The sequence below is a fragment of the Plectropomus leopardus genome, chromosome 19 (assembly GCF_008729295.1).
Source record: "Plectropomus leopardus isolate mb chromosome 19, YSFRI_Pleo_2.0, whole genome shotgun sequence".
Taxonomy (NCBI): domain Eukaryota; kingdom Metazoa; phylum Chordata; class Actinopteri; order Perciformes; family Serranidae; genus Plectropomus; species Plectropomus leopardus.
Window position 1 is genome coordinate 14,737,678 of NC_056481.1, and position 25,284 is coordinate 14,762,961.

The 25,284-nt window shown below is 36.8% G+C and overlaps 2 protein-coding genes across 2 annotated transcripts; both read right to left on the minus strand.

Moving 5' to 3' along the window:
- Positions 1–32: 32 nt before the first annotated feature.
- psmc5 (proteasome 26S subunit, ATPase 5) lies at positions 33–9,961 on the minus strand. The gene is made up of 12 exons (XM_042507675.1): positions 9,900–9,961; positions 7,091–7,162; positions 6,696–6,765; positions 6,485–6,582; positions 6,341–6,397; positions 5,213–5,443; positions 3,381–3,507; positions 3,107–3,297; positions 2,094–2,192; positions 1,898–2,008; positions 1,728–1,814; positions 33–182 (listed from the first exon to the last, which is right to left on the minus strand). Exons 1-12 carry the CDS (start codon positions 9,921–9,923, stop codon positions 129–131), a joined length of 1,221 nt encoding a protein of 406 aa, XP_042363609.1. The 5' UTR covers positions 9,924–9,961; the 3' UTR covers positions 33–128.
- An 883-nt stretch (positions 9,962–10,844) lies between these two features.
- Positions 10,845–23,799, minus strand: smarcd2 (SWI/SNF related, matrix associated, actin dependent regulator of chromatin, subfamily d, member 2). The gene is made up of 13 exons (XM_042507989.1): positions 23,212–23,799; positions 20,876–21,072; positions 18,633–18,675; positions 18,115–18,237; positions 17,312–17,431; positions 16,507–16,602; positions 15,174–15,275; positions 14,896–15,057; positions 14,424–14,521; positions 13,558–13,693; positions 13,329–13,451; positions 12,241–12,342; positions 10,845–12,140 (listed from the first exon to the last, which is right to left on the minus strand). Exons 1-13 carry the CDS (start codon positions 23,359–23,361, stop codon positions 12,087–12,089), a joined length of 1,506 nt encoding a protein of 501 aa, XP_042363923.1. The 5' UTR covers positions 23,362–23,799; the 3' UTR covers positions 10,845–12,086.
- Positions 23,800–25,284: the final 1,485 nt, after the last annotated feature.

The following is a 25,284-nucleotide window of genomic DNA, read 5'->3' on the forward strand; positions in this document are numbered from 1 at the left end:
AATTAGGAATAAAACCCGTGCACTATCCAGAATTTGGGGAAACCATTTACTCTAGAATGACAATTATAAACCAAACCATAAACAAAAAGGAAAATATACATGTTTTTGCTCTGTGTGCAGGAGGCCCTTTACTTCCACAGCTTCTTGATGGACATGTTCTTCTCGCTGTCTTTCTGCATCACCTGGTAAATCAAACAGGGAAGTGTTAACAAGCAGGTACTAGTAGAGGCATTCATCATACAATTTAAAGGGATACTCAACCCCTCGAATGACTGTGAATATCAATTACTTATTTCGGGTTATGTTGAATTTGTAAATAAACAACTTCGTCTCGCATGCCTCGAGTGAACAAGGAGTCCAAAAATTGTTTGAAGTCATGAATTGAAGTCAAAAGGGTCCGTGCCTAACAGCAAAACTATATCAAAAAATGTGTTTACAAACTCAAACACAACTTGTGCTGTGTGATTCGAGTCTGATTTATCCATTTGTATGCTCAGTTTTTGCCAAACATAATGTTTTTTTTCTAAAACCTTACTACTTAAAACTGAACTATGCTCTCTTCACAGCCAGACTCCATAGACAAAAACAGTACTTTTGCTTCGCTGAACATAGGAGGTGTTGGTCTACCACTGTTTTGATGTTTATGTTATTGTGCGACTTTGGTGTGTTTAAGGATTTGTTTGGGTTCAACAAAGCTACACAATAACATAAACAGACTAACTGATAAAGTCAGCAGGAGACCAGCAACTCCCATGTTTGGCAAGGTAGAATTACTATTTTTATCAATGGAGTCTGGCTTTGAGGAGAACATGGATAAGTGTCACTGTCAGTTCAGCTTTAAATAGTAAGGTTTTAGTTTGGGTAGTACTGAGTACATGACTGGATAAACAACTTTTAGATCACACTGCATGAGCTTTGAGAGTTTAACACAGGTCTTGTTATAGTTTTGTTGTTAGATGTGGCCCCCAAATTATCAAGATTTCTCAATTTTTGAGGTGGAGGTGAGAAACTGTGAATTTAATGGGGCACGTAATTGATACACAAATGGTTATTTGCAAGGTTAGGTTTTCCTATAAGGCTACATTTGGAAACTTATGAAAATAATTGTCACATTTGCTGAAACTGTAAATTTATTTTGAAAGAAGTACATATGTCTGAAAAATCATGTCCCTCCTACTGGCTCTAACAGCATCTTCTAGAATCACCCAATCAGAGCCAAGGAGCTTCTAACGCAGCTGTCGGTCACTCTGAGCTGTGGTCAAACTGTTTAATACGCAGCGCCGACCGAATATGAATCAAGATTTTTTTAAAGTCATTACCTATTTCTCACCTCAAATGTTGTCAGAAATATTTTAGCCTGCTGTTTTGGTGTAAAATGAGAGAGTTGGTCCAGCTGGTGAGTGGTGTGACGGTGCTAAAAAGTGCACCAAAACATTTGAGGCAAGAAAATACAAGGCAGCAACAGAATTTTGAGTCATATTTGATCAGTGCTGCTTAGTAGTTTAGAAACAGTGATTGACATGATTGACAGCTGTGTTAGAGACTCCCGCTGTGGCTGTTTTAAGGTCTATAGAGCAGGCAGAGGAATATAATTTCTTAGTCACATGATAAGTTGCCAACTGTAGCTTTAAGTAGGTGGATAGAGGGCAAGTGGTGTGAAAAGTGCAATGAAATCACAATAGATCTGTGAGCCAGGATACATAGTACAAGAGAGTAGCCGCACAAACCTTAGCGACAGCCATCTCAAAGTCCTCCTGGGTGACGTGAACTCTCCTTTCTCTCAGAGCGTACATCCCTGCCTCAGTGCAAACACCCTGAAAAAAACACACACAAGAAATGTAAAGAAAAAGCCTTCATTCACCACACAACTGCTGCTATTTCGCTGGCTGATTCTCACCTTGACCTCAGCACCAGAGGCTCCAGGCATCAGCTCTGCAATCTTCCTCAGATTAATGCCCCGCGTCAGGTTCATCTTCCTGGAGTGGATCTTCAGGATGTCCAGACGAGCCTAATGGTGCAGAATGATGACATGCTCAAACACAAACGCCCCCGCAGTGCGTTTAAGTTGGTGTATATACTGTGCAAGTGACTACCTCTTCATTTGGAGGGGGGAACTCAATCTTCCTGTCGATCCTGCCTGGCCTGAGCAGAGCTGAGTCCAGAATGTCAATGCGGTTGGTGGCCATGATAACCTGAGGCAGAGAATTTTAGTCAAGTGGAAACAAAACAAATGTAAAAAGTTATCAGAATCCTTGGAGGATATTAGTACATAAATAATTACTGCTCATGCATGTACATTGAGAACAGTGTAAAATAACTTATCAGTATATAGACATTTAAATGATTTATAACAATGTAGTTTTGAGCAGATATAAGGTATTTTCACATGTTTATTGATATGTCAGCAATTTGAACTCCTACTGTGAAGAATCCATAACTGGATACTCCGGTATAAGAAGATGAATGAATAACAGCTGTAATACATACTGTACTGGATAAACATTTAAAAATGTCTGTGTTTGTTTCTAACTATATATGTGTAATAGTTAATTATGTTGATATACTGCTTACAGATTAGCGTTGAAGTACTTTGTTACCAAAGAAAATACTGTAACTGAGGGAGGGGCAGCACTATGCACACTATAAAACCACATTTGTGTATGCATAATAAGAATTCAAGTAACGGAGTTAGTTACTATGTCAGGGAAACTCAACTTGCTGCCCCATCCATACATGTCTGTAAAATTTTAGGGACATTTCAAGACATTTCTTGGATTTTAGGATATTTTGAGGATTTTAGGACATTGAAGGCTTAGCCTGGATCTCTGTCGGGGAGTGCGGAGGATTCTCCACAGGCACTCGCTCTATTTTGATGCTGTTTTGAACCTTATGTTTACTAAAAGTACAAAAACAATTCCATGTGTAAATCACTTTATGTTTATTTTACATTAGAAAATGGTTGGGGGGGACACCCAGTGCGCTATTGGGGCCCAGATTTGGCCTCTATGTAATATTACACATCAACCATAGGAGCTACATGTGTGACAGGTTCATGTGATAAACAACAAAAAGTAAAAGTGTGTGTGTGTGTGTGTGGGGGGGGTACCTTGATGTTCTTGGTGGCCTCGAAGCCGTCCAGCTGATTGAGAAGCTCCAGCATTGTCCTCTGCACCTCACTGTCGCCACCCGAGCCGCCCTCCAGGCGAGACGACCCGATGGAGTCGATCTCGTCCATGAAGATGATGGAGGGAGCATGTTCTCTGGCCATGACGAAGAGCTCACGCACCATACGGGCACCTGCGGCAACAGAGGGAGTTTTTTAAATCAGTCGTGAATGAAGTTCATTTAACAGAAGTATTAGAGGAGACAGAGGAGCTCACCCTCTCCAATGAACTTCTGGACCAGCTCAGACCCGGACACTCTGATGAAGGTACAGTCGGTGTGGTGGGCCACAGCTCTGGCCAGCAGGGTCTTCCCTGTGCCTGGGGGACCGTACAGCAACACACCCTGCACACATTCAAACAGGGATTAATTAGATTCATCTGTAGATATTTTTCTAGATTAATGGATTGGTCTGCTCACAATCAAACAGCAGCAATTTAGTAATCTGTAGATTATTTCTCCATCAATCAGTTGATCTACAAAGCATTGGAAAACTGTGAGAAAAGCCTGTTACAATATCACAGAGCCTAAATTAACTTCATCAGGAGTCTGATTTTGTCTAATTAACATTGCTAAACCAAAAAAATACTAAATTAACTATGGTGTAAGCCCGAAGGAAGCAGCAAATCCTTACATTTGAGGAACCTGAATACATATTCTTGCTTCAAAAATGACTAAAATGTCATGAAAATAATTGCTAATTAATTTTATGTTGGTCAGATAATCGATTAATCGCTGCATCTCTAAATGACAATAACCATTAGTTGCAGCCTGACATATCGCTCTCGTCATGTTGGATCTTTGTCTCTCTAAGTAACCCAAATGGTCTGAATCACCCTGATGTTGCACAAACTACAATCACTTCCAGGTAGACAACTGATGATTGATTTGACTTTTTTTTAAAAGGTAGTGTCCTTGTCAACTTGATATGATATGATTTGTCCTGCTATTTCCATTTGAGTGAAAAAACTTTAAATAAAGTGTTTGGTGTTACCTCTCTGACATTTCTGCTGTTATTTTATATACTGTGTTTCTTATATACTGTATACCCCAGTAAAATTTCAGGAAGGCATTAGAAATACCACTACTATAATATTGTGTGTACTCGCCACATGTAACCTGTAGTGTCTCCTTTGCTGTAAAATATATTTTTGTAGCTGTTGTGCAGTTCAATGTTCAGACGGCTCCATGTTGTCTGCCTCAGTGATTTTTTTTTTTTGCACATGCGGCTAGTTTTCATGAACTTTTTTTTTATTTTCAGCCATTTTTGTCTGAGTTTTGTCTCTTTTTCTGGTTCATACTTATGAGGCTAAACTGATTATATGAAATATTGTGCACAGGCTGCAAAGTAATGTCTCTAAAAGAATACTATACTAAAAACTTATAATATACTGAAAACATACTATGCTGTATTATTACTGTACATTAACATACTCCTGCTTTAAAAAATGTAACAGATTAGCACTCTGACTACATTAGAATTTCAAGTACTTAAAGTTGTACTGGAGTAAAATTTCTTTCAAGTAACAGTACTTTTACTTAAGTACAATATTCTAGAATTTTTTCCATGTCTGCCAAAACCCAATAAACTGTGACATCATTTGTTCAGTATCATTTTATGTTTGAATTGTTGGGGTTTTCTACCTAAAAGAGCTATATGACAAAAAAACATTGTGATTCGATCGATGGTCTTTCTTTAGCTGGTAAATGCTGCTGGATCTTTTTTTAAGGGTTTTGCTGGAAAACACTCTCAACCCGGCAACCTCTGAACTAATCTCAAATGTTTAACTAAAAAAAAAAAAAGAATCAAACAAAGTAATAACATACATACTGGCTTAGACACTTGGCCATGGTTTGTGTCCCATCATATCTGCCTTACTGAAATGTCTCCCTATTGGTTTCAGGAGAAAAACGTTTGTATTTAGACCTGAGCCTTTTCCCTGACCTTCTTACAAAGGAGGAAAGAAAAAAGGAATGTCCCCTTTAAAAATTAGTACATGTACAAAAAAGTAATTGTACAGCTCTTTCCGCTCTTTTGTCAATCACTCACCTTTGGCTGTGCGATGCCTAAAGCCTCAAACAGCTCTGGGTGCTTGACAGGCAGCTCAATCACTTCCTTGATCTCCTTGATCTGCTTATCCAGGCCACCAATCATTTCATAGGTGGAGTCCGGCACCTTCTCCACCATCATGAGCGACACCAGAGGGTCCACCTTGTTAGGCAGGATCTTGTGTAGGGTGTAGCTGTCGTTACGCAGAGCCACCCGACAATTGGGAGTCACCTGATGCAGAAATGACAGAGGGATGATGGGATGAGGGTTCCTGCAGCTTAAGGAAAGGTTGATTTAAGACCTCTTAAGACTTTTTAATGCCTCTTAGATAAGTTTGAGACCATTTTTCTAAAAACTAAAACAGAAGGATAATTCAATTTTGTCCGAATGTTTATTTTAACATAAAACATGACTTTTTTGGTCAAGTGAAAAAGTTAATTATCTATGGCACATGTTGAAAAAAACAACAGTTTTTAGAGTGGAACATGTGGAAAACAATGAACATATATTAAAAGTATATAAAAGTATCTTTTTGTTTTACCAACAAAAGGGGAAATATCTGGCATTTCCGGATGATTTTCTGTGCAATTTTGTGTTTCTAAATCTGCATGCGAGATTCCACAGATTGGATTCCCATCATGACGAGTTTAAGAAAAGGAATTTTCTTAATTATTTAACAAAGAAATGGATGTTACCGATTATTTTAAGATCTTACAATGCAACTTGTTAAAAAAAAACAATTCATAAAATCCTGCTTCCCCTATCTGTGCATTTTTAAGACTTTTAAAGGGTCAATTCAAGTCTTTTTAACACCAATTAAGGCCTTATTTTTAGATTAATGAATTCAATGCATTTTAAGACCTTTAAAGGATCCACAGGAACCCTGTAGGATACTTCAGGTTTAAGGTTTCCTACCATGAAATCGTGCTTTATCATAAAGCCTGACTTTACAGGGGAGCAAATATGGCTTGATTGATTCAGTCTTGTGCTTAAGTGGCTGTAAGTAAAAAGGTATACTGTTTGTTTTGCAAGTGTTCTTTGTTGTTACTGTAAATATAACATTGGGAAGAGTATTCAAGTACTCTGACTAGCAGCCATTATTAAAATAACAATAAGCACAATACTAACATCATTGATGTCAATGTTTTTGTCCACATCCACCACGAATTTTCCTTCTGGATGCACCTGAAAATCATGAGGAGACATGTTATTTCAAATTGTCAACTTGTACTCTAAACATAGTGTTGTACAAAGTACAAGTACGCAACATACCTTGACCAGCACTTTCTTTTTGTCCATGACCCTAACCACTTCTCCTACGTAGGACCCCTGCTCCTGTAGTAACTGCAGCTCCTCACGAAGGAGACGCACTGAGAGACGGAAAGTAGAACTTTAATATTTTCACTAATGCGAAATGTTTACGTAAGTATAGAATGAATTATTTTAAAATACACTTATGCTGCAGAGATGAGGAACAGTGTACCTTTGGCATTGAGCTCATTTCTCTGTGCCTGCAGACGTCTAAGATTCTGGCTCTTGTCATTTACGGTCAACTGTTGAGAAAACCGTGGTTCATGATTGACATGCAAGCACAAGTCGTGCAATCTAAGGCACATGATATATATATATTTACTGTTTTTATTGTTTTTCCATAATATTGCACAAATTAAGGTAAACCTCTATACACATGCACACGTACAAAGTAATGTCAAAAGAGTGGGGTTAAAATAAAGACAATAAAAAGAGAGAATAAATAAATACAATTTAAAAGAATAAAAAAAAGTGGTCGATGCAATCTTAACCCTTATCAGAGGATTTCGTATAACTGAAGTGGTCTGTAAAAGGTTGCCGTATTTCATAAAGATAACATTTCCTTACCTGCAACTCCTCTATCTTTGACAAGTAGTACTGCCGCAGACCTGAGCCACCTTTACTCTCCCCCATCTCCATCTGTCAATGAAAAAAAAAAATCAAACTTTATTTAACTTAAGCATAGATTTAACAGTTGAAGTTCCTTATTCGGTCTGAAAAAAACAAAAAAATAAATAAATAAATACAAATCCAATATTAGTTCCCAGCGTCCCAGGGTTGTCTTAAGAGTCTATGTCTATGTAACTAACTAAGAGTTGAGGAAGAAACCTTGGGGTTATCCTGGACTCATATTTAAATTTTTACAGCCACATCAAATCAGCAACTTCATCTGCCTAGTGCCATTTAAAAAACATCAATAGAGTCAGAGGAATACTGTCAAAGCAAGACCCTGAAAGTCTCACCCACACCTTCAACTCCTGTTAAATCCTTACAATGGCTACCTCAGAGAATTCATTTCAAAATCTTGCTACTTGTGTACAAATCACTGTGTCTCAGCGCCAAAATATATCTATCTATGACCCTCACAACATCTGGGGCTATTTTTAATAATTAAACAATGTAAGTTTTTAGTAACAATTTAAAATGGATATTTTCTGTCCTTTTTTTTTGTCTCTATCCTTTAACCCCTTTAAAGCAGATCAACATCAGTTTTCTTGTGCTATATTAGACCCCTTCACAAGCCATTTGACCCTTTGAAACCGGAGCAAATTGGTTTGATTTCTTTCAAAAACATGGGGAAAAAAAGTTCATGACTGGGCAAGAGGGTATCACAAATTGTGTGATGATAAAAGAGGACAAGAAAATTATCTAAAGATTAAAATGAAAAAATTATTGAGTAAAAAATCTTATATTTAAAATATGATACAGAAACACACTCACACAATGTTTTTTTTTTTTTTTTTTTTAACTTTTTTGTGTGCTTATTTTCAGTTGTAATTAATTTTAACTAATTTCTTAATTTTTGAGCCAAATCTTGTTTAATTGCTTGTTGCCATCCTCATGTTTTTGAAAGAAATCAAATAATTTTGCTCAGGTTTTAAAGTGTTAATATATTTATTGCTCTGTATTGCATTTTGAATTGCAAAGATGTCAAATTTACAATAATATGAAACTGTACAAAGAAGCAAATCCTCATAATTTAGAGGCTAGATGCTAAAAATATATCAGAGTTTTTGATAAATGAACAGTTAAGCAATTGCTCAGGGTTTCCACACATTTTCATTGACAACATTTCCAAACTTTTCCATGACTTTTCAAGGACCATTGTGAAGATTTTTTTTCATGCCTCAATTGCCTGGTGTTTTTCAAACATATCAGATGCAAATTCTTATCAAAAATAAATTCATCTAGCAGGCATAAATGAAGGGAGAGACAAACACAGGGAGAAGATTACAAAACACCTGATGGTTGACAAAACAATGCACACCAATGCTACATTAGGTTGAAAGCTACATAAAATTGATTTACATTAAATTTACATCCCATGAAAGGTTATCTTAGGACGACTGTTTTAACTATGTTAATTATACACAACATAATTCCATGACTTTTCCTGGCCTGGAAACTGTAGCTTGAAATTTCATTACTTTTCCACAGGGTTCCTACAGACAGATCCAAGTTAAATTTCAGACTTTTTTATGCCACTTGAAGATAAATTTACAACCAAATTTACGCTTATAAGAAATACGCAAACACATTATTTACAATTACAGTTTTGTCCAAATATTCACTGCAACATAAAACGCAAGTTTTCTGGTCAAGTTGAAAAACTGTTTAATCTACTTAGAATGCTTCAAAAATTAAAACTCACAGACACATGGGAAACATATATAACTGATGAAGTATCCATTTGCTTTGCCTTGAAAACAAAAAACGCTTTAATTCATCATTTGATTTCATTTATGATATCATTTGACATTTCGTTACTTGACGAAAACACTTAAAAGTTGTTTATCGTCAATTATTTCGAGACTTTGCAACGCAATGTCAGAAAAAAACATTTTGAAGTATTTTGACAGGTTGACTTAAGACATTTTAATACTGACTATGTCCATGTTTTTACATTAGTTAATTCAGTGCCTTAAAACTTATTAAGGATTCGTGGGAACCCTGTTTCCAGTTATTCATGACCGTGGAAACCCTGAATAACTGTTACTTAATTTTCATTAACCACACAATGTAATCAATACCTGCGAACACTGACTAGCATCTCATCACGCCTGGTTAGCACAACTAAATGAGTTGCCTCAATTTAGTTCTTTTAGATAGCAAAATAACGTCACCTAGACCCAGTTTGTGCAGGAATACAAAGATAGATTTGGATAAAAGTTAGCGTCACCCGTCACTCTACAAGTACCCAACGTTAGCTAGTGTATCTGCTAAATAACATCAGGCTAGCTAGCGTTAGCTAACTCACACTGACTTAGCGTTAGCGGAGATAGCTTAGCTAACGTTTGGCGATCATTAAAACTTACTATTGTATTAATATATATTTTTTAAACATTTTACTTGACGCTTGAGTATTCTTTTGATATGGAGGACGCTCTGGCTGTCAGTCATTCAGACAGCAGACAGTGAGCCTGAGCTAGCCGGCTCTTAGCTCGGTTAGCTACAATGAGACAGCAAACCGGCAGCAGCTTACTGCTTTTTTTGTTTTGAATGAAGTGGCTTTTCACTATTTAAGTTACAACAAAGTCACAGAGGCATTGCTTATCACAACCGGCGCGAGGAAACTACTCGACTCAAAGCATAATAGTAACATTTCTTTGATAGTGTAAAAATTAAACCAACAAAACGGCTGAAAAAATACACCTACATGATCGACTCCGTCCACCTCCATCTTGAAATTTTTAACTTCCGCTTGAGGAGAGGCGTATTTCCGGAAGACTTCTTCAGTTTTTTTTTTTTTTTTTTGGTAAACCAATGTGCACATCGCCACCTACAGTCCTTTTTAAAAAGAGTGCCATTTTAGTAAAAATTAAATAAATAAATAAATAATGGGTATCTAATGTTTTTTCACCGTCTTGCTCTGCAGTTTGTTTTACAACACTGAAATAAATTGCAAATAAAAAAAGAGACGTAAATAAATGTGCCATTACAAAATAAAGGCGTGCTGATAAAAGTGCCCTAAAATAAATTAATATGATGTTGGATAAATAATCTATGACTGTTTTTTTTTTTTAACCCAATTTATTTATTTATATTTTGTAGCCATATTTACTTATTGATGTTTTTATGTTTGTATTTATTTGTTTGTTTAATACTGACTCAAATGGCATTCCATATTAAATAAACGTCTCTTGAGGTTATGCTTCCACATAGGCATTATCATAAACTCACTTAACTCACGAAAACCTGAGCAAATTGGTTGGATTGCTTTCAAAAATATGGGAAAAGGGCAATGAGCAATTCAAGAAATGGCCCTAAAATTATCAAGACATTAGTAGAATTTTAAAAGAAATTTACTTGAAAATAACGTATTTGCTTTTGACCGCTATTTGAGGAGTGGTAAACATGAGACGGGTGAGACCAGCCGTACCTGTGCTCCTGCTGCTCTGAGGACCGTGAGCTCTTCAATCAGCCCTAACATGCACACTCCTGGCACGAGCCCAACTTTTATCAGACAGCTGAGTCTGCACAGTGAAAGATATGAATATGCACCTACGCTGTAAATCTAAACATGCCCATGGGCAACATTTTATACAAAATAGTTTTTTTTCCTTCCTTGAAATAGTTTTTTTTAATATCATAAAACACAACAGACATTTGTAAGTACATTTATTGTAAAAAATACTCCAAATGTAGAAAAGATAAAGGCATTTGATTGATACACAACATGAAACATATTACAAAGAGGCTGTACAAAAATATTGTACACAACATCTCTCAAATTCTAAGTGCCTTCTTCACAAAACAAATTTTGGCACAGCGATATCTTAACATGGAATGTTTAAAGAGATTCAGAAAACCCTCTCATCCAAAAACATAACAACTCAGTGAAAAGTTAACTCATGAAACTATAAACTGTACATAAAAAAATGGTAGATTTTAACTGACACACTAAAACTGCATTCCTATTTTATCAATACCAGGTCACCGTGGGAGGTTTGGATCTTCCAAGGAAGAACGCTTCAATCCCAAGAGCCGCCACAGTTCCTCTTCCTGGCGTTAAAACCCCCAAAACAAATGAAAACAGCATGTAAACATCCAAGAAGTACAAAAAAGAAAAGAAGAATGCTGAATTACAGCTGGACAGAGTGGACCCAAGTAGGGAGCTCAACCTTTTCCCTTGTCCCAATGTGGAGCTGTCCTGCTTTCTTACACATTAAAGAAGTGTTTAATTGCAAATCATACATCCACCAATACAAAAAAACAGCACCTAAAATATTGCTGGCATGACAAATTTCTTGTAAGTTCCTATTCAAGTCATGAGGAATCTTAAGAGTTCCTGTTTTTTTAGAATATAATCCTCATTTTCTAAATTTATTTTTAGAATAAAAAACATTTCCCGTGTGAAATGCATTCAGTATGGATGTATATTTTGCAATAAAATGTTTAATTCTATCAACAGATATTGTTCCTCTCTGAAGATTATGGCTTTCACATATGAAGGTAAACTTAACTTTTCAAAACAGCACAAAATAAGACGGTAAAAAACACCTCGACAGCACCAATGCTTAAAATGTCTTAAGCATATTGTACCTTAAAAAATACATATTGTGAAACACAGCAACATTTTTTTCGAACAGGCTCAAAATGACAGATAATGAAAGGCAAACATATTGTTAGGGACATGTTAATCATCACTTTGGTCCCATATACACTTTGTTGATTTTTGATCTATTATCTTACATTTATCCCAGTGGGAAGGTGGGTTACGATACCACGCCAGTAAAGATGGCTTTGTGAATATTTAAGCTGCAGCATTAGCTTATATCTTTCAAAGAAAATTTCAATTTCAACTTAGTAGGTTTTGAATAAACTTGAGCTCTGGCATGTGTCTTTAGGTGAGTCGGATACCCAAAACCTGCTCCAACTCTTGTCTTCTCTGCTGCACCTGAAACAAAACGGTAGTGTTAATATATCGGAATTAATAACAATCCACACTAAAACATCTACCAAACATGTACTTTGTTAAGCAGCACATTAGTCCTCACTTTGGAGTAAACGTATCTGCCCACTGCCTCTGGTACCCAGGGCGCCTGGTAGAACTCAGTCCTCCTCTCCTCCTCTGGGTTTCCTGTCACATCCGTCATCAACTGAAGGAATACAGAAAACTGTTTAATTACCAAATCCCCAAATAATATAAACAGTCAATTTAATTTTGCAATCAAGACACTGAGGTCTCTTCATTTAATCTGAGCAAACAATGCTGTAAAATTAGCTTGTGTTTGCTTCCATCTAAGCTTCCAAGTTCTGTGTTTTCATGCCGATTAATTCAGTTTAATAAAGCATAAGTGCATCATAACTGCAGGGAATTATGGGTCTTTGTCAGCTTCTAATTTGCCTTATTGAACTGGCTGACTTATCAACATTGCATGCACAATAGTTTTATATTTTGTGGCATGTTTTTTTATTACAAATAGAAAATAAAGCTATCCTGGGAAATGATGTGAAAGTTTGTGTTAAATTTTAAGAAATTCCCGCAAGGTGTTCAAGACATCGCGTTCACAAGAATGAGATGGATGCAAGGTTATAGTGACCTCGACCTTTGACCACCAACATCTAAATTGATCACTGAGTCAAGTGGACATTTGTGCTAAATTAAAAAAAAAAAAAACCCCAAGGCTTTCTTGAAATATTGCGTTCTCAAGAATGGGACAGACGTATGGATGTGCGGACGTGAAACCTGACATTATGATGCCTCTTGGCCACGGCTATTGTCAGCATGGCAGCAAAATAAAACTCTTCAAAATCAGAGAAAGCAAACAAGTGACTACACTAAATGCTTGCACAATTCCAAACATTTGTTAAGGTTGCCATGAAGATATTTGTAATAATACAACAGTCATATAAGCTTTAAAAAGTGGAGCAGTGGAGTAAATTAGATAACTACAGTACAGCTTTACTGAAACACATTATCAAGTGTTTTCTTAAAAAACAAAATGGTCCAAACTGTGGTTTTTAGACTTGAAAACATTATATAATTAAGCAATACGACAAAGAAACAGCAGCATAAGATATCCCGTAAAGACTCCTGTAGAGAAACGCGTACAGTAAATACGTGGTGCGACTAAATGTTTACCTTCAGATCTCTGCACTGAGACTTGAGCCAGTCTTGGATGAAGTCCTGTGGATTATTGCTGAAGCTCAGCATGAAGTCTCTCTCTGTCTTCAGCTGGTTGATGTACTCAATCGTCTCATGTATCTACAGTGAACACAAACAGTTCCATGACAGAGAAAACATTTAAACAAAAACAAAATGTATTTTCATCCTAAAAGCCAGTGAGGAACAGACATCTGACAGGCCTTACCTTCATCTCCAGTGCAGCAATTTCCTGTTGGTTGGTTGTAGAGGACAGGAAACTGTTCATTTGGCTTTTCAGTGGGTCATCCACCTCCACATCAATGTCATAGCATGCTGTCTTCTTTTGATCTGTGGGGTCCACACTGATGCAGAGAGAGTAAAACAGAATTCAAGCCAAGACGGTTACAAAACTGTAAGCTAAATAAAATGAAAAGTGGCTTTTATAAACATTGCTCCCACACATTTTTGCAGACAAAATTTCAAAACTGTTCCATGACTTTTCAAGGGCCCATAAACAAATTTAATGACCACTCACAACATATAACATGAACAGAACTGTACGGTACACTTTCTTCCAAATTTTAATTATTGAATGAAAACTAAACAGCAACCTTCCCCAATCTCTAATGGTGAGTTATGTTTGTTATATTACATGGAAGGTGATCCACAGAAGACTACTGTAACAATAACTTCATGACACAAAAAAATCCCATGGCTTTACCAAAACATTCAATGATTTTTACTAATTTCAGGCCTGGAATGTAAAATTGTGAAACTCCATGACTATTCCAGTTCTTCATGACCCTGGAAACCGTGTATAAATGTATTACAGTTGAAAATGAACACTTAGAAAAAACTTTAGACTTTGGAAATACTCTGAAAGATTTTACATTTGGTAAAATAAAAGTTTTTCTTATAATAAATGAGGCCCTGGCAGACTCTCACTCACTCACATACTCTCTCTCTCTCTCTCTCTCTCTCACTCACACACACACACACACACACACACACACACACACACACACACACACACACACACACACACCACATTCACAGACACAAGAAGAGTGATGATGATTCACACTCCCCTACCTAATCATGTGATTGATAATGATGGGGTCAGGGTGCTGCAGCAGGCTGGCCAGTTTCATGGGAATCTCAGAGAACCTCATGCGAGGACAGCCAAAGATCTGGACAGTTTTTGAACAGAAAACAGAGCAAGTTTGGAAGGCTGCAGATTCAATTTTGGCATTTGGTTTTCTCCCCACAAGCATTAAAACATCAAAAACCCAATATGAGTATATCAGCTGCACATTTGAAATCCTATACAGTCATGGAGTGCAGTGCATAATCATACCTTGTACAAATGATTCATTTTACAATATAAATGACTAATTTAGAGGACAAATTCTTTAATTGCATGCATACATTTATTTTTGATACAATACAAACACAAAATGACTTTGAAATAATTTTTAAATGTCAAAGAAACACTGGGAAATATATGCATATGTGGTGAGTTTGCATTTTTCTGCTCACTGTAGTCTCAAAACCCACCCATTACCTGTCTGAAATAGCGGTTGCAGTTAATGTACTCCTTCTCGTGACAGTCCTGCAGCTTGTTGTTCTTGATGTAGAGCCAGAGCGCTTGCATGATGCTGGACCGCGTCTGTGTGTGCACACCCAGCAGGCGAGCCAACCGTGGGTCCAGTTTGTACTGAGGGGGCTGAGGAAAAAAAAAAGAATCGAGGCAAAGAAAATGTTGGTTGTAAAAGCTAAGCAAGTCATAGCATCCAGATGTAGGACTGTTGGCAAAATGGTAACTGAGCCAATAGGGGGTACCTGGTGGTCGAGCATGAGCAGGAGGGTGCATTTAACATTCACATCACCAGGCCTTTTGACCTGGAAACCATCGGTCTCCTGAGTGGTGGGCATCCTGTGCCACTGAAAGATGAGGAATAAAAAAAACAACCCCAAAAATAACAAACAAAAATGTTTTATTAGTTAAATTAATGTCAACTGAAATATGTTTATACAATAAAATGTTACATTAATTCAAATAATTCCTATCAAATAATTAAATATCCCACTGCTTACTGCTCCAATGACATTTGTGTGTGTGTGTGTGTGTGTGTGTGTGTGTGTGTGTTTCTGTGTGTGCATGATACTCAGTTATATAAATATAGTCTTGCATGACCAGATCTATCCTGCACGGTGCCAGCACAGCATAGAGGTCTGGCTTTGTTGTTTGTATTTCTTTTAACAAATCACAATTACGCACTATGTCTAGCATGCAGCGACAGTTCTCTTGTAAAATAGTATTGGGAGGGAACTTGTTTTGGGTTGAACATTTATAAATGGGGACCTGAGCTCTAAATTAAAACGACTAAATCCCCACAAAAGAAATCGCCACCTAAAGCACAGCCAGACCTATCTCCATAACAACCCCTGAGCTCGCAAGCTACATGTTTAAAGTTTTTTAATGTAAGATTAATTTTATGTAGTAACTGGGATTTCAAAAATACTAGGCAGTCTATGACAGGTTTATACCCACAGTCTACATCCTGTGAGCCAGACCAGAGTCTTGCATTGGGTTGGTACCTGGCTGGTGATGTGCAAAAAAATGTGCTTTGCAGGTAGTATTTTATATCATACTATTATACTATTATATATTTTATTACAGGATACAGGGGCCACCAATCTTGTGTCAGCAGGTCGGATCGGGTTGTGGAACTAATTGGGCAGGGTGGCCGGAGCGACAATGTACGCTGTGGTTCCAATTCGGGAGTAGGTTTTATTAATCAGACCTGAGAAAGACTTTGTGCCAGACTATGGAAATTGGACTCTTGACCATGACAAAACATGTTTTTTAAATGTTAATTAAAATATGAGAGAAGATATTTGCAAACAAACTGATATTAACACTAAACCCTTTCTGTGGGGTGAATTCAGACAGGGGTCACATGAGGTTGGACTAAACATGATGGGACATTTATTAGATTCAAGAGCTCTTAATAAAAGGAATTACTGTTTCCAGTTGAACTCCACTTTCTGACCAGGGCTAAAAAAAAACATGTACTGGGGCTGGTTAACCAATAGCACAACATTTTGGTGTTCATGCGCTTAAAATGTTCTGAGGCTGGTTGCATCACATGCCTTTAAAATGACATCATACCTCTACTAAGTGATTGTCAGGTCCATAGAGCTCCTTATCGAGCTCGATCACCAGGCTTTTGAAGAAAGATGAGAACTTCCTCTTCTGCTTGCCAGGCTGGGAACAAAAAGTGAGTGTGAAAAGACAGAACAACAAGATTTTTATCTATCAATTTCTTCTTACTGTGCTGTGTCAGCCTGTGCAGCCGCATTGTTTAGCTCTGACCACACTGGGGGTGGCGAAGCACAAAACTGTAGACAACTAGAAAAAGCTGTTGCGCCCCCGCCCTCTCCAACGGCCTGTTTAAGTCTGTTTGCACAACATGACCCCTTTCACTCCTTCCCTCACATCCCTTTTTTTTCTTCTGGTACTCCATGCAAAACTCCTACGCATGCCTAAATGAGCCAGAGGAGAAAAATTAACTGAAAAAAAAACCTCCTCCTTCATGTGGCCTCAGATGACACAATGAGTTGAGCTGGAATTGATGGAGGGAGGGGAGGCTTGTCAGCTCATGGTATGTAACGGCCAGTGGTTTCAATTCCTCGTTTCAAAAGAGAACATGAGCTTGTGCTAGTGTGTGTTTGTGTGTGTGTGTGTGTGTGTGTGTGCCTGCGTGTGTGTGTAAGGAGTTGTGGGGTGGAGTGGGGAGAGCTGTAAACACACATCTGGTTGCGTGGTCTGAGCCAAAGACAGAGGCAAACCAGAGCTGATAGACTGAAGTTTTCAGAAACACAATAACACGGACTGAAATATTTGGAGTCAGACCACACTGGGACGAAGGCGAAACAGAAGAAAAAGATATAAATGGAGTGAGATATTCACATACTTCTTCCAGAAGTTTTCCCTCCACTCTCAGTTCCCAGGAGGACACCTTCTCGGCCTCCTCGCCCTCCGGCTTGCTGGGAGTGTACGTGTTGGAAATGTAGATCCTGAGCTTGCGTTTTTGCTGTGTCATAGAGATGAACAAGCAGATATGTATAAGAAACTCTGGTCAAAGCTGTTCATCAAACTAAATCATGACATATTCGGATAAGATTTATATGGGAATTACTTTTTTTTAATTCACTTGCTGAGTGGTAAAGACAGATCTTGAACAAAACATAGAAGTCATAATTTGGTCAATCAAAACAGTTTAAAATCATAATCCTTGAGATAAAACTGCTTTTTCATAATATTTATAGCTTGCATTTTTTTCTTCAACAGTATTTAAAGGTCAGTGTGAAGGATTTAGGGGCGTCTTTAAGGCAGAAATGGACCACAAAAAACCAAAGAGAAGCTGAGATTACATCACACAGAGGGAGCCCGACTTCGTTCTCTGCTCTGGATGCCATTAGCCCACTATATCTTTACACAGTAAATTACTGATATGTTAACACTGAAAAGTTACATAGAACCTTTAAATTCCCTCTCTATACTGCATATTTCTACAGCTAAACACAATGGATTCACAAGAAACCATGAATGCAGTAATCCATTGTTAAAAAACTCAAGGATTATAACATTAAATTCGTGATCAGGCACTGGCAGCACTTCATAAAGCCGTAAAGTTAAATCAAAACTGTTAAATTAAATCAAAACGTCCTTTTCATTATGTGAGAATCAGATAATGCTCTTATTATGAAGAAATACCATAATGGGCTTCTTGATGGCTTCCTGGATCTCCATACGCTTTCGGGCAATGGTCTGATCCAGTTTCCTCTCAAAGGCCAAGAGATCCATGTAGGCCTGGGACTCTGGGACCAGGTCTCGGATCTAAAGAGCAGACAGCAGAACATGAGTAAAAAGGGAGAAAAGCCAAGTATAAACAAATTGAATCTGGGTGTTGCAGCAGTATACTGTTCTCACATTAGGAATATGCATTAAAAGTAATTTTCACATTACAGTACTCACATTTAGTATTATTGAGAATGCTAGTACTCTCCAAAAAAATATTGACGTTTAACGCTACATAGCTTACACTGCGCATTTAACATACTTCCAGCCATTACTCCAACCTCTAGGTCCTACTTGTAACATTACACTGCGTTATTTCTGACTGAAAACATTAGAACTGTATCTTATATTTTTTTGAGACAGTTATTGTATTGTGAAAAATCTCATACAGTTGCAATCCTTAATTCATCTAAAAGTAATTAAAAGTATCCTACCCTCTGTGGGAGAACCTTGTCTGCCATCTTGCGTCTTTTTGCCCTAAAATCACAAAGAAAAGATAATAAACAAAATGATTTCCAAAGTACTATATCATGTTCATTTACGCCAAAACAAACAAACCCCCACATATACATGGATTGACCACAACATGAGCTATGGCCTTCTCTAAAATAAAGATAATCAAATGGCTAAAAACATCTCCTGGTTGAACAATTACATACAGTACGATGTTGTTAATGTTGTGTCATCTTTTAGCAGTCGCCCTTTTAAAAGGGACTTTCACTAACAAATTTACGAGAAACTAACCACACACTAACACACTATTAACAGAGAGACATTGTTTACTTCGTTTAATTATCAATTATTTGTGAAAGCTCCGCAGTGCGATAACAAAATCTTCATCCCCTAATGAGCACCTTGAGCTCTGACTCTTTGTCACTGAACTGACTCCATAAAAGCTGTTTTGTTTCTTCAACTTAATTACACAGTTCCCCCTCAGTATGACTTAATCTAATTCACAAGCTCTTCAATGTGAAATTAGATTGTTGCTTCAAGCTCAGTGGAACGCCAGTCGTGCAGTCCTGAGACTTCTGTTATGAGATAAAGCTTTAAAAGACAAGAGGTTCGTTGTGAATGGAGCAGTAAATGCTCCCTCATAGCACAGATTGTCACATTTACGAGCGTGGCATCACTGAGCAGTTTGAAGTCAAAAATACCCTCGAGTCGTGTCTGCTGCTTTGAAAGCAGAGGCCAGTCATGAGATATTCCTATCCTCGTGTTTGTGTGATCTGAGCTGTGTTTTTAACAGCACAGTGACTTCACAAACAAACTGCAGAGAGAAAAACACACGCTGAATGAAGAGCGTTGTTGTTATATTCTTAATGAGCCAAAACAGGAAAATTAGCATGACCCTTTATGATTCTATGACTACCACATTGTTATATATGGAGAGGACATATATAAAATTCAATAAAAAGATACAATTTTTTGGTTTGCCAATAGCTATAACTTTAATTTCCCATTGGATGTCACTATGTTCCTTTAGAATCTTAACTGATGCAGTTTTCATCATGTTTGAGGAAAACATGTTGGCTTTAAACCTGTGTTGTGATTAAGGAGGAAAAACACACATTTTCATAATCAGATGTTCCTGTTTTGATCCTCTTAAACACTTTTCCAGTATCATTACCTCATAAAAAGCACTAAAATAACAATGCTATGAAGAAACATAACTGTTTGACCAGACAATGGCTGTACGCCCAAAGTCAGAAAATTTGTTTATCTCTTAAGTTCTGAAAAAAGGAGTGAATGGATAGGTGTAAATTTTGAGGGGGGCGCAGGGAACATAATATTTTGAACACGCATTTGTCCGCCCCAATACCATTCTGAAAGTAGCAGAGAGCTTTTATTTTCAGAAACTTAATAACATTAACACAATAAATTGATGCAGAACATTTACAAATTGGTGCAAGAAAAATTTAACAGAATGCACAAAATTGAATTTTGATGCTTAAAGCTTTCCTATGTTTTCCATAATTATTTACTCAACAGCCATGACTTTTATGCCGCCAACTTGCTGCATATGCCAGTCATGTGATACTGTTGACATTTCAACTGTCAAGGAGTGCACCGAGCTTCAGTCTGTGAAACAGAGGCAGAGCATCCTCACTCCAACAACCTCAGGTTTAAGATGTATTGATTTCTTTTTTAAATAATTGTTATGATTTTAAAATATATTCATTTACTTATTTTTTAATATCCACATGCCTAAATTGAAAACCGAATACCTACCCAATTATTTTATAATGGAATAGCCAAATATTTGTGTATAGCAATAATTACAGGGAAATATTTATTTGCTGTTTATTCACTATATTAGTGCTCTTACCATTAAAAAAGTGGCTTGAGTCGATCAATTAATTGGTAATAATGCTTTTCTCTGCTTTATGTCATCACAAAACTAATGAGCTGGCTTTTGGCTGCTGTCCAAACAAAACGAGTAATTCGAAAATGTCACCCTGTTTGGGTTTTAAGAAACTGCTTTCTTTCCCATTTTTTTCTGACGAAACAACGGATTGAGAAAAGAATCGACAGATTAATCAACAATGAAAATAAGTTACTCGCAGCTCTTAATCTCAGGCAGTGTCATTCCCTGATTTGGCCCCAGGCTGTCTTGATCAATCAACCTTGGCATTATTCCTTTCACACAAACACGATCTCTCTCATCTCCACAGTTTACCCTCGTCTGAGGCCTCCCAGCGCCTCTTGCTGCTGCTGTTGATGCAGATGAAGAAAGCGTTTCCTCGAGGCGTCCATGCTTGGAGGCCCCATGCCTTGCCGCATGGACATGTTCCCACCACCATAAGAGGGACCAGGCAGCTGACCCCCCATTGACCCCATGGGGCCCCCCACTCTGTTGGATGGCATCCCTGGGCGCTGGAGAAAAAGGAGGTTCAGAATTATGTTCAAGTACTGAAAAACAAGTGTCTTTCTCCAGAACTTTCACTACTCATAGAAAATTGTGGTCATTAAGCAAGCATGTATGTGGATGCTTTTGTTATATTTTCCTAACTCAGTACTTGTTAACAAAAGATGGGTTTATGCTCCCAGTGAGATGTTTAGATAATGGATAATGGAACGGATAATTGCAGGGATAGAATTTTTTATTTTCACAGTTGTACACTGAATGTGTGTACTATAGCTTATACAGGGTGTTTTCATGCATCAGACATTTATATTAAATGCTTTTAAACGCTTTTTCAAGATAACTTTAACCAAATTTAAGACTGATTTTTGGACAATTTTATTCACAATTCTTTTTTTCTTATTCAAGCACTGCAGTTAGTAAAGGTTGGTGGTATATGTGTGGTCCTGTGCAGAGGTAGGTTTTATGTGGGAATACGATTATGAGAGTGAATAAAGTAAATCTACATTTTGCCAACAGGTAAGTTAGTATAAAGTAAAAGACAGTATTAGGTTGAAATATTTGTTACAAAAGAAAAATGCATTTTCACACAGAAGGCCTTGACACGTTTTGACAAAAATAAATTAAAAGATGGATAGATTAAACCAGATAAAATGTCTGTGGTGATTAACATGTGTCCTTATATTATATATAATATTGATTATATATGATATACTGATTTTAAGACCATGTAAGACATCTTACTGGACCTGTGAACATTTTGTAATAGTTACAGTAAATAAAAAACAAATGAGGCAGTCAAAAAAAAATCACTTATGTACGTGTAGATTGTTTAACGTAGAGAACAGCAGTTTGGTAAATCCAACCAAAAGCTACGTTGTTAGTTATGATGTTTCACTGTGACATGCATAGGTGTAGATTTCTGTTCCTCAGTGTTCAGAACATGTGCATTTGTCTTGTACCAATATAGACATAACAGTAGCAGAGGGCTATTATTTTGACAAAATTAAAGACTATTAATCAATAACTTGCAAAACTCACAAATTGGTGCATAAAGACTCACAAGTCAATGCAGAAAAATAAGTGCTCAAAATTTCTGGCATGGGACCATTTGTTACGTGTACAGACACCCCCCCATCATGTTAAAATAAAATCTATGTCTTTGGTGACATATATATATATATATATATATATATATATATATATATTTGGGTTTTTTTTTTAATTATATTTTATATATGTTAGGGTATAATAGCCAATTTCTTGATGTTCCAGTCTTCAGCTTGTTTTTGGATTCAGTTGTAGTCTGAAAAATATAAGTTTAATTGTATTTTTCTACAATGTATGTGGAGTTTTTATCTTTACACTGCTGTTTGCTTTGTTTGCTCCATTTTTGAACAGTAAAACACATATCTGAGCCCATATGGCTCTAACAAACAAACAAACAAACATGAGACATCTGTAATAGTGCATATTAACAAAAGACCACATGAAGCTGCAGATGGTGTTAAAACTGGGATAATATATGCAGGCTTAGCTCTGACAGATGGTGGTCATGATAAACTTACTTTTGTTTTCACGTTGACTGACAGGAGGCTGAGAGCAGCCACGTGATTTTCTCTTTTCACACATGCACAAAACATTGATCTGTGACACTAATTATAGTTAAGCATAAGGTACACAATAATCATAACACCATCTTCGGATAGTATACTGTGTACTATGTTATACATCAAAGTATTACATTTGTTTTTGTTGGAATGAGATTGTAAGTAAAACCCCATGGTGGAAAACATGAAATTAAATAAAAATAATTATACAACAACAAAAGGCACCATGATCAATCATTATAATCACCATATTAAAAATGTTGCATTCAATTCATGGGTGGCAGCAAGTAATTACATACTGTTCAAATGCGGAAGTAGTGTCCACACCTTGATATTTTAGCATGATACGTTTATATGTTATTTTCACTTTGATAGGTTTGTTTAAATCCACATTAAGGACAGCATGTACTCTTATAAGCAGCTAAAGTTACATAAACTTTTCGAAGCCAAAGTGAAAAAAAAACCCAACTTAACAAATAACCTCACCTTTAACTCGACTTTCCCCTCTTTATTTATGAGAAATTAAGTTGAAAAACCAACCTGAGGGTACTGGGGAGCGGTGTGCATGCTCCGGGAGTATCCCGCCGTCGGTTGGGGCATACCTGGCATCCTCATGCCCGCAGCGTGCCCAACGTTCATGGGGTTCACATTCATATTCATCGGTGTGAATCCTCCTCCTCTTGATGCCATCTTCTAGATCCACAAGTGGTTAAAAGTGACGGAAACTACCAAATTTCGCTCTAAAAACGAGTCTAGCGACCTACTAAATGAACGTCGCTGGTACAAGTTGTGAAGCGATTAGCTAACAGCCTACAGTGAGTTTAGATAAGGCGGTGATCTGGTTTGACAGCAGCACTCTGTCAACAAAAAGCTAGCTAATGTTAGCTCGTTTCCGACCGTTTCAAGTTCCGGGATCTGCTTCTGCCCACAGCCGCTTGTTTTCTGAGCACCGAGTGGAGGCTGTTCCGTAGTTTGTCACCTCCTCTTCTTGTTCCTAAGTCTTAACATCGCTAACTAACAGTTATTTTCGCTGTGAGGCAGATGAAAAACGCAATAACGCGCGACTTAAGACAAACTGTGTGTCTAAAACAAAACCAAGAATTCGTGTAACTGCCTACACGCGCGATGCCAAATGATGCCTTCATGGGTGTCAGAAATTTCGCGTTTCAAATTTCAGCGCACATTAACTGTTATCCTTGCTTTACCCTTCAAGACATGAGCAAATTGGCTTCATTTCTTTTAAGAGCGTGAGAAGAAGGCAATGAGCAACTGTGCACGAAATGACCTCCAAAAAATAGCAAGAAATTAATAAAAGTTAGAGGAAAATTTCCTTAAAAATGAGGAAAAAAATAAAAGTGAAAAACGAAAACCATCAAGGAAATGACCTAAAAGGGTGGCAAAATAATACATAAATATATTTCAGCAACATAACTTTGCATATATATATATTTATAATACATATGAGTGCAACTGTCATGTCTACATTTGTCCATGGTGTTTGGTTGTTTTTTTTAAAGATACATTTCTAATATTTTTTTCTCATTCACTTTCAGAAAATTTTCCTTCTAACTTTTACTTATTTCTTGCTACTTTTTAGGGAATTTCTTGCAAAGATGCACATTTCTTTTTTTCCATGTGTTTTTTTGTGTGTGAAATGAATCAGTTTGATCAGGTTTCAAAAGTTTAAATGCTTGTAAAAGGTGGCTGAATGCAGCACAAGAAAATTGATGTAGATCCCAGTTTCAAAGCTATTTGGCCTGGTTTCTTCTGAGAAGAAGGCATTTCTTTTTGAACATGAGGCAATGATGAATGAAGGCAATGAACAACTTTGCAAGATATGACCCCAAAAAATAGCAAAAAAATAGTAAAAGTTAAAGGAAAATTTCCTGAAAATGAGGCAAAAACAAAAGTAAAAAACAACAACACGACAATGGTGTTAAAATAATACATAAATATATTTTTGTATCATAACTTTAAATATTCCCTTTTATTTTTATTTTTATTTTTTTGGTTTTGGTTTTCTCTCTTTCTATTATGTGTTTTCTGCAAAGGGACTACAGATGTAAATTAGCAGTCCTGCTGACTCTGGCATATTGATTTTTGTATTTTATACTGATGTTCATTAATATGTAACAGCTGTTGGATAAATGTAGTGGAGTAAAAGTAGGCTAAATTATTTCTCTCTGAAATGTAGTTCCGTGGAAGTATAGGGTATAATATGCTTGTGATATGTGTAAAAATAAAAAAAAAATATGATACAGGACTGCATATTCATATTTTGGACAACCCATTAATCTTTGTTTTGTTTTGTTTTGTTTTGTTTTGTTTTGTAGAAATATTGGACTGTTGACCCCTTCGACCACAGGAGACAGCTGTTCACGGATGCATTGTTGTCATCAAATTTATAAAAAAATATCTCAAAATCTTTAGACAATACTGCCTGAGTCATGTGAATGGAAGTCCTGAAAGGCAAAGTAAAAAGAAAATCTGGGCCATGATTTCCTTCAATGTGTTATTTCCTACACAGACAATATCTTTATGTTTTTAAACCTTGCCTTTCAGGGCTTCCATACATATAATATATCTTAGAGGCAATGTTTTCTGCATGCCTTA